A 16103-nucleotide genomic window follows, 5' to 3' on the forward strand; every position below is an offset into this window, starting at 1 on the left:
GGACTCTTTTGGAAGTAAGAGCTCCATTCTGGCAGAGGGAAGCAAACAAGATGGTTCGGCTTGGATACTTTGATATTAATGTCACAGACTGACCTCATACAGTAGATAATATAAACATCCTTGTTCATATTATTAGCATCATCCTACATTTCTAACTTTCTATCTTGTCCAATCAACTTTCAAATTTGTATCTCTATCACGTGTATCACATCTGTCTCACACTTTTTATCTCAGTAACCAGGCCCTTTTCATCTTTCTTTTTTTTAAAGCAATAATAGCTTTTAATTTTTCAAAATAACATGCAAAGATACTTGTCAACATTTACTTTTGAAAAACCTTTTGTTCTAAATTTTTCCTGGTCCCTCCCTACCTTTTCCCTCTCCTAAGCAACAAGTAATCCAATATAGATTAAACATGTGTAATTCTAATATTTCCACATTTATCATGCTGTGCAAGAAAAATCAGGTCGAAAGGGGAAAAATGAGAAAAATAAAAACAAGCAAGCAAACAACAGCATAAAAAAGTGCTGAAAATAATATTATGATCCACATTCAGTCCCCAGAGTTCCCTCTCTGGGTGCAGATGGTTCTCCCCATCACAAATCTATTGGAATTGGCCTGAATCACTTCAGTGTTGAAAAGAGCCACAACCATCAGAGTTGATGATCATGAAATCATGTTGTTGCTGTGTACAATGTTCTCTTGGTTCTGCTCACTTCACATGGCATCAATTCCTGTTAAATCTCTCCTGGCCCTTCTGAAATCAGTCTACTGCCTCATCATCTTTCACCTAGACTCTTATAACAATCTCCATATGGGGCTCACTTCCTCAAGTCTTTAACCCGCTTCAAACTATCTTCTGACCTTATCACTAACCAATTCATTAAAGACCAGTGGCTTCCTACTAAATCAAGAATCAAGAATGAAATATTATTTTGTCTTTAATTTAATCCTTTCAAAATTTCTTTCATAGAAATTTGTATATATTTATATATATGTATAAATATATATTTATGGAATTATGGAAAAAGTAAATATTAGCTTATTAGTAGATTTAAATAATGTATAAATAGGTAAATATAATCATATTGCAGATTCATGTTCTTAAAGAAAATCTGATCAGGATTTGTGATTAATTTTTTTTTCAAAACCACTTATCTAGTCTGTGACTTCTTTGATACACAAAATTATAGCTTTTCCTATAACTTATGCTACAGAATATAAATTCACTGAGATAAGGTATGTGTTTTTAAATTTTTAGAGTAAAACAAACTATAAATACTTTTCTTAAAATATATAATCAAATAACTGACCTATATTTAAAGTAGTTCATAGTATTCTTATCTTTTGGTAAAAAATATGTTACATTTTCTTTTCAGAAAGATGGGATCAGGCTTTCATCAAAGAGAAAGTAATTTAAATGCTTTGCTAGTAATACACCTTTCCCTTCTACATTATGAAGCATACAATCTAGAAAATCCACGTAAATTTTTTTGGTCCTTCCTTTGTACCAAAGAAGTTTTTATTTTTTAATTTTTTTTTCCCCTTTTATGGGGTGTTTACAGTACTCATTGTAAACTTTGGGCTAAACATTTAGTCACAAGCTGTATGTCATCTACTGGCTTTAGCATGTTGTATAAGTCTTTCACAAAACTCCTCCCAAATTCCCATTTAATTTATTATGCTCACCCATGGTATATAGAAACCATGATGGGGAGGGTCTTTATATGGAAATGATCACTGTACAAGAGTCCAGGAATACTCTAAATCTAACCCATATCTGCTCAAGTACCATTTGGTAAATATTCATTGTGAGTATTTATACCTCAGAAATAAGCAAATGTCCCACACTGGAATTGTTTTCCTAATTTTCTAGACAAAAATGATGAAGAAAACATTAATATGCAAATTAAACTTAGAAGTATATTGTGCTACCTCTCCCCTAACTGCCACCCCAACCAAGACCTGGTTGATAAATATTTATCATCACTCATATTTTATGATCTTTTACCACAGTTGCCTTTGGATCCCCAATATTTAGCATGGTACTTGGACCATAGTAGATATAAGAATAGGGAAAGGACTCTTAATTTCATTGCTGTAGGGAAATCCCGGGTGAAGAATGGGATAGACATTTAATAAATCCTGATTAATTGATTAATAAATTCACTGATCCTTTCTAACACTTTACAAGTGAGTTTGTATTCTGAGGCACTACTGCCCTTGGCTACCATTTCTCTCTACTTGGCAAAAATATTAAATGCTTGCTTGCCAAGAAGGTTTCTAGGTTCTTATGGTCTCTTCTGTGTGGTGACCTTTGTATCTATTAAAATTTTATAGGAAATGATGACAGCTCAGGTCATTATTTTTGCATTTATTCATTTTTCACTTTTGCTATGAATAAAGTACTAAAAAAAAGAACTTAAGTCACTATATAAATGTAAGATATCATTTTAACCCATGGTCAAGATTCCTTTCTTCCCTTACTTCTAAAATTTTGGGCCCACATAAATCCATGTTTGATCCTAGGGGCTTTAAGAGAAGAATTTACTATTTGGTATTTTACCAGCTGGAATTGTTCTGGAAATTTTTTCATAATATATTCAAGGAAGTCTATGTCTGTTTTCTCAACTAAAGCTAAATGGAATCCCTAGCTTCTCCTCAATCACTAAGAAACCAAACACACACCAAATACAATTCAATTTTTATCCCATATAAATACAGAAGACATGAGAATCCTATAACAATCCAAACACTGGTACAAAAAACACATTTGTTGTTCAGTTGATTATTACATCTGACTCTGTGACCTTATTTGGGGTTTTCTTGGAAAAATTACTTAGAGTGGTTTGCCATTTATTTTTCCAGCTCATTTTACAGGAAGAACTGAGGCAGAGATAAGTGACTTGCTCAAAGTCACATAATAAGTAAGTTTCTGAGACTAACTTTGAACTTAGGTCTTCCTAACTCCAGGCTGAACACTCACTGCTTTATGAAAATACACAGGGCACTTAAGTAGACAATCATTTCCCACAGTGACAACAACCCTTTAACATTCTGGTGAAATTTTGCTCCCTTCACCTCAATCCTACACCGCTTTCCCAAGACTAACAATACCCCTCTATGGTTCATATTCTTCTTCACTATTCAAGTTTCTCTCTCTCTCTTTTTTTTTTTTTTTCATTGAGTAGCTTACTGAATTATGCAAATACTCTTTTACTTTTTTTGAGGAGTATTCTACATCAGTAAATACCCTTCCTTCTTTAGAAGATCCATTTTCAGAAATCTTAAGTTTAGGATGTCTCAAACTTGAGAGTTTTCCATCCAGTTTTTAGTCTTAGTTTTCTTTTCTCTCTTCTGAGCTAGCATCTCTTCCATACTACCTTGCAATATATGTTCAATAAAGGCTTTCTAAATATAATTGTACCTAAAGGTATATACCATTACTTCCATAAAATTCTCTAGAAGGTTTTTTAAGGTTCATGCAACTAAATATGTTGATACCAGAAATCTTATCTATATCTATATCTATACCTGAATCTATATCTATATATGTATATGTTTTATGTATATTATAAATGTTAAGAAAAATTCCTCTTCCTATTATTTTGTAATACTAGTCAGAAGTCCAGTTCTACTGCATTCTAGCTATGAATTTCAATGGGATCAACAGTAGTAAAAAAATGATTTTAATGTACATATATTTAATAGGAAATTTAAACTACTCCAGCAAAATCTGTGCCATTTTTGCTTTTGTGACCTCAGCATCTTATGTAAAGTAAATACTCACTGATTATTTGTAAAATTCATCAAGATTAGAGTTAACATCAAGATTGAATTAGAGAATTGGAGAATAATGCCTTTTATGATATTAAGAAAACTGGCACATCTTTGGCTGACTTTCAAAAGGGAACAATAAGTAATAGTCTATAAGTAGATAAATAAATAGATGTGAAGTTCTCTTTGGTCTGAAATTGTGGTGCAATGAAAAAAAAAAGACTAAGCAAGATTAATCTTCCAGGTATGTAAATTGACATTTCTTAGGCCTCAAATCCTCAAGTAAAATGCTAATATGTGAAAATCAACAATATATGTGGAAAAATGAAAGATATTTACATATATCTATATAGGATATATGCATACAAATATCTATAGTATACATTTTCATTATTTTGTTCATTTTAAATATGAAGATTATATAATTTTAAAAATCATTTCAACTTCCATATTCTATTTTTTATTTTTATGATTATATGGAAATTATTTGGTCATAAATTTTCTGATACTAAGCAATGAATGGGATAAGATAACAAAATCATGGTACCTAGAATTTGACTATGACTTAAAGAGAATGAGAATTTTTTTTAAATCCAAGAAAAACAAGATTATTAAAAAAAAAAAAAGTCAACCAAGTAGAAAAGGAGATCCAGAATCTTAAAGAAGAAAATGACTCATTGAAAAATTAGAACTGGGCAAGGGAAAGTCAGCAAAGTTATAAGAAACCAGTAAATAATAAAATATAAAGAATGAAAAAATAGAAGAGAATTGAAACATTTGTAAGAAAAACAATTGATCTGTAGAACAGATCAACAAAACATAAGAATTAGGCTACTTAAAAGCTATAATCAAAGAATATATATAATATATGTAATATAATAACACAAGAAATAATTAAAAATTTCCTAAAGTATTAGAACAACAAGGAAAAGTAAAAATAGGGAAAAAAAATCACCAGTCACTACTTTTAAGAGATCCTATGAGGAAAACTTACAGGAATATCATAGCCACATTCTGAAATTCTCAGGTCAAGGAGAAAATATTATAAGCAACAAGAAAAATAAATAATTCAAATATGATGGAGCCACAGTTAGAGTCACACAAAACCAAGCAGTGTCTACATTAAACAACCACAGGTCTTAGAACCCCGTATATTAGTGAAAAAGAACTGGGTTTGCAGCCAAAAAATGTCATACCCAGAAAAGTTAAGCATAATCCTGAATGAGAAAAAAATAAATATTAAATGAATTTAGAGAGTTTCCGGACTTGTTGCAAAAAGACCTGAACTTAATAGAAATTTTGGCATAGAAGATCCAAGAGAAATATAAGGTAAGCATCAAAGGCTAATTAAAAGGGACTTAACAAGGACAGACTATATTTTATAACATATATAACATAAATAACATAGGTATTTGGAAGCTATAAAAGTCTTCTAAATTCAGGTAGAAACAAGAGGGCAAGGGACAAGGGTGAGGGGAAAGGATAAAGGAGAAATTATTGGAAAGTGGGTAGATTAAGTAATAGGAGGGCAATATAGCAGGTACAAGTAAAGCAAAGAAGTTAGGAGGGATAAGAAATAAAAAATACACACAAACATAAAACAAAAATCATGAGTAGAATTTATTGTATAAAAAAGAAGTGGTAATAATCATGATCTCAGAAAAAATTAAAGCTAAGATAGATTTAATCAAAAGAGGAAAAAATAGGGAAATTAAATAATGTCTGCCATATTAATCAATGTTATTTTAGACTACTTAAAATAACTAGATGGTATAAATTTGGAATATTGCTGTGGTATAGAAAATGATAAGTTGATAGATTTAGAAAAATATGGAAAAACTTGGGTTTATGAAGGAAGGTTTTTTTTTTAAATTTTCAGAGAAACAGAAGACAAATGAACATAATATGATCTTACATAGATGCATATGAATGTATATGTGTATATGTATGTGTGTGATTATAAATATGTCTATATTTATGCATGTATGTATATATAAGTATTGTATATATATATATATGTATTATACATGTGTGTATTATGGATAGACACATATATACATAAAGGTCTTGTGTATATGTGTGAGTGAGAAATCTCCGCACTTAATTGTAGCCTTATTAGTGGGGAGGAGAATAAAGGAAAAAGTATATAGCAAAGATAAAAAGAGAACCTACAAGAAAACAAAGAAAAGATGGACAGCTTTGACAATGTGTGATATTTACTATATGGGGTTTCTTGAAAAGGAAATTTTTTCCTTTATATTTTGAATCCTCTCATGTTCTGCTGTGCACATGGCAATGTTGTTGTTTTTCTTTTCCTATTTTGTGTTTGAATATAAGATAAATAATTTTAAAAATTTAAATAATAACATTTTGTTTGTATTTTTAAATGTCCTGTATATTGTATAAAGGTATTGAGAGATTTTGAAGTTATTACCTTTTTAAAAAAATGACTAGCATTTATGTAGCATTTTGAGGTTTGTTAAATACTTGACAAATGTTATCTTACTTGACCCTTACAAGAACTCTAGGAGGCAGATGCTATTATTATCTACATTTTACTGGTAAGGAAAATGAAACAGATAGGGGTTAAGTGACTTGCTCAAGATCATATAGAATATGTATTTATGACTGAATTGGAACTCAAGTCTTCAAGTCTTTAGGTATTGAGCACTAGCCACTGCATTATCTAACTGCTAAGATGATTAGAAGATTTCTTCAAGTTATGTTGCCAAGGAAATTTCAATCGCAGTACAAATCAGACTTGCAATGTTCTGATATCCTTCAACTGGCCAAACATTAAGGATATTTAACTCTATGACGTGTTTTTCTGATTCAGCCCACAGTTTTCAGCCAAATATAGGATACAAATTAAAGTAGCACTAAAACACTGTTTTTAAAAGATCACTAGTGCCCTATGCTACTTTTAATCAAAACCACACAGTTTAAGGCACTTAGTGTCATAGCAAACATCTCATACCTCTTCAGTCTCCCCTGATGGGCCAAGAACAGCTCTAGAGAAGTTAGCAAATAACAATTTGTATGTTGCCTGTGCTATGTCCGAATGTATGTGAATGTATCATAGACATAAAATAATGTCCTTCCTACTTCCTTCCTTAAGTGAAAAATACATGTGAACATGATGACTATATTTATATTTTACTTTACCTTTCTAGGGAAAATATATTTTCTGTTTCTAACTAAGTTAAAAACTGGCTACAGAAATAATTATTTCTTTTATTCTTATTGATTTACTGCCTTTTGTAAACATATGCAAATATGTAAAGATTTGCAAATGTTATAATTTTTCTTCCCCAAAATGACCATTAATCACTACACAATCTGTGTAGTCCTAAAAAGATATTACAGCCTATTAACACAATATATTTATGCATGTGTGTATAAATATATATGTATATACATATAAATATATTAACAATAATAGAAATAGGGAGTAGACATGATTTCATTGATATAGGGGAATTATAAATGAGAAGATTCTCTTTATCAACACACATAAGTTAAATAAACATATTAACATGAAAGTGTTGATTAGAACTGTCACTATTATTAAGTGAAATCCAATGTTACTTACAGAAATATATCTACATTATTGAGAATTCTTGAGTTCCAGTATCTTTAATAATAACAGTGATTGACTTAAACAAGCAAACAAAAAAGGAATCATCCTTGGCAAAGGAAGTTATTATTGTGGAATGGGCAATTATTGACCATTATTACTATTGCTTTTGTCTATTAGACACAATTGTCAGTGTTTTGAATTTAGTCAGACTTTAGTTTAGGTATAGATGTCTAAGGAGCATGTTTCCATTCTCTTTCTGCTCGTCATGACAGTTGGTATAAAAATTTATCAATGAAAAATGCTTATGAAATTAAATTGTTCATTCTTTCTCTTTCTCTCTGCCTCCCTCCTTCCTTCTTCATCTCCCTTTCCCTCCTCTCTCTCTCTCTCTCTCTCTCTCTCTCTCTCTCTCTCTCTCTCATAGGAAGTGGTTTCAGATGAAAGGCATCAAGGGGGCCAGCTACTGGAAGAACCAAAGTTGCTGCATTTCAAAGGAAATACATTTAGTCTTCAGATCTCTGTCCTCGATATCCCCCCTTTCCTTTGGAGAATTAAACCATTTACTGCATGCCAGGTACTTACTACTTGTTTTGTTTTGTATAACACAAGCTATTATATATTGACCAACAAAAACATTAACAAAATCTCGACAAAGATCCCCTTGATCCACTCTGTCCTTACTCTGTCACCTTATCAAAGGTGTGGGTTTAATCTCAACACTGTCCTGGAAATGTACCAATTTTAGAGACATAGCAGGAAAAAAAAAGTGTTATAAATTCAGAGGCAGTAAATGCATTAAAAAAGCGGTTGTCAGATAAAACATCCCCCACCCTCTGGTTGAATTTGCTACTACATTTCAATTCACATGTCAACGTATCTAATAGTGAGATGTTTTGTAATCTATCTATCCATCTATCTATCGTAGCTTTACTGAAGAGTTGAGAAAGAATACTGATGTAGTCATGAGTCCAAGTAATGACTATTCTGCTTTCTTTGGGTGGGAAACAATAGATATCATGTCAAACTTTTGAAAGGTTTGCTGTCATGTGAAATAAGCAATGGAGGAAGGAATAAATCAAAGGAACTAAGAGGGAGCAGGTCATTTTCTAGTCTTGTACTGTCCAGTGAAAGAACTAGAGATGTAAATACATTAGTTTTCATTGAGACTCCTCTTAGAACAGATTCTGGGAAGGGTCTAAGCTACACAGGATATACATGATATAACTTCATATCATATTGAAAAGCTGCTTAGTATGAAAGTTATTTCACATGAAATGCCCCCTCTCATCTAATGAACATGCTAATAAATATCAAGAAACTCCAAAAAATGATCATTAGAATCACTTCAAAGTATCAGGGAGCCTGACAGTCATATATCCTTAAAACAGAATGTCTCAAGCAGACTTATTTGGGTACTGCTAAACTGGTGTCACATAAAGACTTCTGATCTCTTGGCTATGCCTTTCACCATTACCCACATGGCACAGTGCTTCGGCTATGTTTTCATTTTTCATATCATTCCTTTTCCTAAATCATGTACAAGCTATGCCAACTTGTCAGAGTAAAAACAGACTGAACCATGAAGAGAAAACTCTGCCTGGGTGGTGAGATTCACAAGAAAGGTGAACCCTTCACTTTCTGAATGTATCAAATTTAATATTTCCATATTTGACAATTTGCCAAATACAAAGTTTATTTTCTGTTTATTTCTATAGACATCATAAATTACTTGGGAAATTGTCACCTTATCATGAATTCTTAGTGTATTCAAAGCATCGAGAACAAATTTAGCCTAGAATATTTTTTTAATGGATCAGCACATTTCCTTTTAGAACAATAGTTTTCTGTGAATAAATGTATTATTTGTGGAGTATGAGACCTGGATGTCTCTGCTCTCTGTAAGCATTATTCAGAATTTCTGTTCCTAATCGAACTTCAGGGTATTGTTAAAACAAGTCTTGATAGTCATACACATCCTTCTGTATTAATTTTTATAGGTTATAAGGGCCATATGTCACTGGAGCTAATATGAATGAATCAGTCCAAAGTAACTATGAAGTTTAATGCTTAGAGTTAAAATTCTGAGAAGAGAACCAGTACCTTGTAACAGTATTTAAGCCATAATGGAGAATAGAGGTGTTTTGTTTTTTTTTAAAGTTCTCTCTTTAAAAAAAAAAGTAGGAGGATGCAAAAGCTTGCTAAATTTAGAAGCGACACTCAAAGCCAAAAAATCAGACCTTTGCAAAGCTGCTCCACATATGTTTACAACCAGAATAAAGAAATCTAGGGGCTGATAATGAGCAGGTATAAATACTTATATTTAAAATTATAGATATCTCCTTTGGAGGGCTGAGCCATAATTTGACTTTTTAAGCACAAGAGCCATGTCCTAAGATTTCATTTTCACTATATTTTTTTGGGGGGGTCCTGATGCTCCAGCATATTCATCTTCACTCTCCTTCTACCTTTACCTCAGTCATATAATCTTCATTTAATCAATTTCTGGAGGGCATCTCAGCTTTGGGAAATCTCAGCTTGTATCAGCCTTCATGTTATTGTGGCCTTTACACCTATATAGTATCTACTTCTAACATTAGGAAATCATAGAACACTTTCTGTAGGAAATCCATGTGCTTATTGCTTTTAACCTAATTTATACACAAGTCACTTAATGTCTCAGTGTCCTTGAAAACTCTCTGAGACTATTAATTACAAATAGATGGACAATCTGGTTTAGTGGAGTTCATTTCCACTCAAGAAATTCCCCATATTGATGCAATTAGAGATCTGCATAAAAAAATAAAAATTAAAAAATTAAAAACTCTCAATAACAATGATGATAATAGCAAATAATAATAACTCATACTCTCAAGTTTATGGTTCTTGAAGGTTTATAAAGTACTGCCTTCAAACCAACCTTGTGAAGACTATAGTCTTATGTACTATAGTACATATAGTTTATAAGCACTGGGCAAAAGCCTTATGCATAATGGTAATTTTTTTTTCTTAAAAGCTTAATTATTTGTAACTGAGTTCATGAAGAAACAGAAGACAACAAATACAGATTCTTAAATTCTTATGCATTTATTAAATAGATCTTCCCTTCCCTTTCAGCTGACTAGTTTCTACCACTTATATTTTACTTAAGTTCACAGACAACTGTTATCTCATTTGACCTAACAAAGAAATCGATAAAGACAAATAAATAAATTATCTCCATTTACAATTGAATAATCTTATTATCAAAGAGAATAAATAATTCTCCGATAGCTAGATAGCCTAAATGTCAAAAGCCAAAAATAAACTAAGGTCTTTTTTTGGGAAGAATAAAAAAAGAGTGAATGAATGAATAAAAAAAAAAGAACATTTACTATGTTCCAAGCTTATATATATATATATATATATATATATATATATATATGACTAGAAGAATGCTGAGAAAATAAAAAGTTTGATCTGTCACTAATCAGAAGCCCCTGGGAAACCAAAGATGGCCCTAAAGATAAACAATATTGCTATCTACTTGGAAAATATTCAGGCCAAGAATTCTAAGGAGGGTTTGAAGAACAGGAGACCAGGCAACTTCAGAGCTGGTGGAACATTTACACAGTAACTCTTTGGGACAGAGTACATTGTTATTCAAGTTCTTAGAGAGAAGATGAAAAAATTGGAGGTTCCCAGGATCTTATGATTTACATCTAGAATGAACTTTAATCATCTAATTTCAAATCTACTGAATCATATAATTTAGAACTAGAAGAGACTTCAATACAAACCACATATAAAAATATTCCCTATTGTAATTCCCCTAACATGAGATCATCTAGTCTCTCATCAAATGAGGAAAACAACTTCTCCCAAGAAGGTCTACTACACTTTTGGATAAATCTAATATTTGGAACTTTTTACTTAACAAGGGCCTAAATTTGACTCTGCTGTTTCTACTCATTGCTCTTACTATAGTTTGCCCTGTGGGATAAAACAACAAGTGTAATCCCCTGTCAAGTATTTAATGAAATATATATATATATATTTTGCCCCCTTAATCGGTCTCCATATGTTATAGACCAATATAATCTCCTATAGATATATATAGATATAGTATATTTGGATATTGTCCAGTTTATCAACTCCCTTTTGCAAAATAGAATGTGGTTTTATCAGAATAAAATAAAATGAGACTATCACTCTTCTATGCCTAGAAGCTATACTTCATTTAATGAAGCCGACCTTAATGATTTTTAGTTTCCATATCACATTACTGACTCATATTAAACTTTTAGTCCATTAGAACCTCATTATGTTTTTTGGAAAAACTGCAGACTAAAAATGTATTCTCCATGATTGACTGTGATTTTATTATTTTTAATTCCAAGAGTGATATTTCATCCCTTTTGGATTTTATTTTATTGGACTTAGCCTAGTGTTCTAACCTAAAATCTTTTTTGGATCCCAGTTCTGTAATCCAATGAGTTAGAAATTCCTCCCACCTTTGTGTTGTCTGCAAAGTTAATGGATATTTGTTCTAGTTATCAATAAAAAGGTCAGATAGCACAAGGCCAAGAACAGATCCCATATCACTCTACTGGAGAACTCCTAAAAATCTGATACTGAACAGTTAATATCTATTCTTTGAGTCCAAATATTCAACCAGTTTCAAATACATTTAGTCCATATTTCTCCATTGTTTCCACTGAAAGAGCATGATACATTTTATCAAATACTTTACTAAAACCTAGCTACACTTTATTTTGAGCACTTGTCGGAACCTACTAATTCAATAACTTACAAAAAATGAAATGATAATCTGGTATTTCCCATCTTGATATAGCCATGTTTGTTTTATCCCCTATTACTTATCATTGCTTCCATCTTCCATTTTTTTTATTAAGCCGCTTCAGTTATGTCCACTTCTTCATAACACCATTTGGGATTTGCTTAACAAAGATATTGGAAAAAAAAACAAAAATATTGGAATGATTTGCCATTTCCCTTCTCCAGCTCATTTTACAGATGAGGATAATGAAGTAAACAAATTAAGTGACTTACCCAGGAACACACAAGTGTCTAAGGTCAGATTTAAACTCAGGTCTACTTGATTACAGACCTGGTGCTCTATCTATTTTCCATTGCACTACTACTCTATTCTCTGTTTCTCTGTCCCTGTCTCTCTATCACACACATACACACACACATATAAATATACATATATAAAATTGAAAAGAAAAATCTAAGTTAATTGGTGTAACCAGTGTACCCAAATGATCTATTTGATTTAATACCTATTTTTCCCTCTTCATTGAAGTTTTCCTTTATGTATTAAGAACATCATTTTTCTAAGTTACTCATCCTTCCTGATCAGACTTCCATTGTAAAACCTATGGGAATTTACCTATCCTAATAATGGAACAGAACAAGTGAAATCTCTTTCTCAATACTTACGGTACATACCAAACAAACTAGCTTTCTTCTGTATCTCTATCACAAATTCTGATTTTCTTCTGCTTGATTCTCTGCTCTCTCTAATGCCCTGTCTTTTCTCCCACAGCAAAAATAGCAAAATACAGTATAAAATTCCCCTTTATTAATTCTTTCCCCTTTTTCCCTATTTAAAGAATAGTATTATCATTAGGATATGTAAATGAGATTTTTGCTTTTCTGTTTTCTCCAATGTGTTCTAGCTTATGTTTGAATAATTGAAGTTTCTTATCATTGCCTTATCCTACCCCTGTGCCAGACGTGAACTGTTTCCCCAACTCATTATTTTTTTTCTTTCTCATCAAGTCATCTAGGAGTTTACACCAATAATGAATCAGCTCCTATTTCTCCCAACACTGATCTTTACCTATTATATTTCCAATACATTTACTCCTCTAGCTCTTTTTTTATTTCCTTCCATAAGTTGATGTTCCATTATAATATTACATGCTGTCCTCGTAACACTTTTGCCTATTTCTCTTTAATTAGTTATACCTATTCAGAGGCATATTATAGCTTAGTTTTATTCTAGCAACTCAGAGATATCTATGAGCTCAAATTAGGCAATAATTCATATATTTTAAGTTTTAGTTACTTTTGCTTGTCCTCTCTGTCCATATGTATTTGCCAAGAGAAGATCATGGAGGATATAGAATGCTGCTGAGCAAATGCTGTTTCAACACTCCATGTTCACCACCAGAAATAGACATATTGCTACCTTTAATCAATCAATTCATTTAATAAGTACCTATGTGCCAGGCATTACATTAAGCACTAGTAATACAAAAAGAAGCCAAAAACAGATCCTGTTCTCAAGGACCTTACAATCTAATGCTAGAGACAACAAACAAATATATAAAAGGAAGCTACATACAGAATAAACAGGAAATAAATAAGAAAGGAATGCCCAAAAGTCAGAACCCTCCTCTGGAAAGAGAATCACATTATTCTCAACAGATTTGCTGGAACCTTATATCTACTTTAATCATGTTTCATTTGATCCCTTCTTGGAGGGGATAAGAGGGTCATTTAGTGCAGAGAATATGTTATACATAATGTACAATAAAATATTTTCAAAATATGCATTAAGCCAGAGAAATACAAAGCCAGGCTGTCACCTCACAAAGATAAAAGCAGCTGTCTTTTCCAGCATGCTCTGCATCTTAGAGAACCCAGTGCCTGTCTCCTGCTAAGAGATGATTTACATTCTCTCCATCTGCTAGGAACCTAATTATAATGGGAATCAAAATGAAAACATTTCCGGAATACTTTAAACACCCATAACTTTGCCACACTTTGTCCTCCCATATTACTTTCTACACATTTCCTTTCAATTCATTGAGCTTCTTTTTCTACTTTTTTTTTTTTCTTTTTAAATTTTTAAATAAACGAAAGCAAAGATGATTGCCCTGGAAAAACAGTAATCACAGCAGCTCTAATTGTATTATTTGTTAATGTTTTGTTTATCACTATTGGCAGCTGCTACTTCAATCAACAATAAAGAAAATTCCTTTGATACTATCTTAAAATAGGATATTCAAAATATTTTGATTTTGTAGAGAAAGAATGAAGGCAAAAAAGAGGACACTAAAAATAAAAAAGGAAGGGCACTAAAAATGGGGGAAAATGGGGTAGACCTCATGAAGGAAGTAGAACTTGAGTTAAGCCTTAAAGTAAAACTTAATTTGAACATTCTATGAGCCAGAAGTGAAAAGCAAATACATTCTAGGTATGTTGACTCAAATTGACAATATATAAAATGGAATGATATTCATTAGCCAGAAAAGGATAAAAAGCAGCATGATTGTGAAGGATTTTCAATAATAAATATGAGTTGTTGTTGTTGTTGTTTATTTTTTAAATTTCATTTTAGAGGTAGAAGAAACTTATGCCTTGGTAATATCATTTTTTAATCTTTAATTTTTTATTTTATTTTATTTTTAATTTAGAAAATAATACAAGCATTTCCATTGCATAGTAGAATATTTAGAAGATTATTGCACATGAAACTGCTAATCTATTAAATATAACACTCTTTTTCTTTTAAATATAAAATAAATCTATCATATAAATTTCTTTTTTTTCTTCTTCCTTCTCTATTACCCTAAAGATAACTACTGTTAGATGTTATAACTATGTATATATGTATATATATATATATATATATGTACACACAAACATATATATTTAACTCATTCTATACATACATATACATCTAATATATATATATATTCATTCTATTTATCACTTCTTTCTCTGGATGCAGATAACATTTTCCTTCATCAATCCTTTGTAGTGAATTAAGCTATTTATGATAACCTAAATGACTTAATAGTTCAAAGTTTTTCTTAAAATAGTATTTTTACTATATACAATGTTCTTAGTTATGTTTATCTCACTCTTCATTATTTCATGCAAGTATATTCATGTTTTTCTAAAATCAATGAGTTCATAATTTCTTACAGCATGGTAGTAGCATTCCATCACAATCATATACCACAATGTGACCATTTCCTCATTGATAGGAATACTTATAATTTCCATTTTTTGTCACCACAAAGAGAAAGAAGAGACTAGATGCAAGGAGACAGATTAGGATGCTACTACATTTGCCTAAATGAAATGTGATATGAGCTTCTAATAGGTTAGGCATGGGGTGAATGAATAAAAAGGGAGAAAATTAGAAATGAATAAAAAAGGGAAAGATGAAGAATCCGTTTCTTGAAAACTTAAGCTATAAATCTATATATGCATATTTACACATTATATATACATATATGTATATATAAAACAAATTACAAATATCTCTAAGATGTACAAGAGAAGCATCAGTAATAGTAACAAGTGTAGATAAAATACTGAACAATTATTGTTAGAGCATTTATTAAGTGATTTTTATGTATTAGGCTTCTTTCCATGTTCCAGGGTTTCCAATACCAGCTAGCAAGTCAGCCCCTATCCTTAAGGAGCTTGCATTCTACTTAGAGAAGGGAATACATAAATGAGTGATGGAGAGAGGAAACAGTAAGACAATGATAAGAAAATGTAACGATCTGGACCCCATTAATATAAGGTAAAAACTCATCTATCAGAGTTAGGAAATCCAGGTATACAATCCAGGTTTTCAGTGGATGAAAGATCAGAATGATGGTCAAAAAATAAGAGACCTGATGTGAAGATAGCATCAGTGTATGTACAACTGGACATGTATGTTTAGACCTTGTTTATATAAAGCTGGCAAATTAATATATAGGATTATATGAGGTGGA

At 31.4% G+C, this 16103-nt stretch overlaps 1 protein-coding gene across 1 annotated transcript in view; it reads left to right on the forward strand.

Moving 5' to 3' along the window:
- UNC5D (unc-5 netrin receptor D) overlaps positions 1-16103 on the forward strand; it is a 385851-nt gene that overhangs the window by 326071 nt on the left and 43677 nt on the right. Inside the window, exon 15 of the mRNA XM_031949254.1 lies at positions 7781-7930. Within this exon, the coding sequence (XP_031805114.1) occupies positions 7781-7930 (150 nt within the window). The remainder of the gene's footprint in view (positions 1-7780; positions 7931-16103) is intronic.

This window comes from Sarcophilus harrisii, chromosome 2, assembly GCF_902635505.1.
Source record: "Sarcophilus harrisii chromosome 2, mSarHar1.11, whole genome shotgun sequence".
In the NCBI taxonomy this organism is placed as follows: Eukaryota; Metazoa; Chordata; class Mammalia; order Dasyuromorphia; family Dasyuridae; genus Sarcophilus; species Sarcophilus harrisii.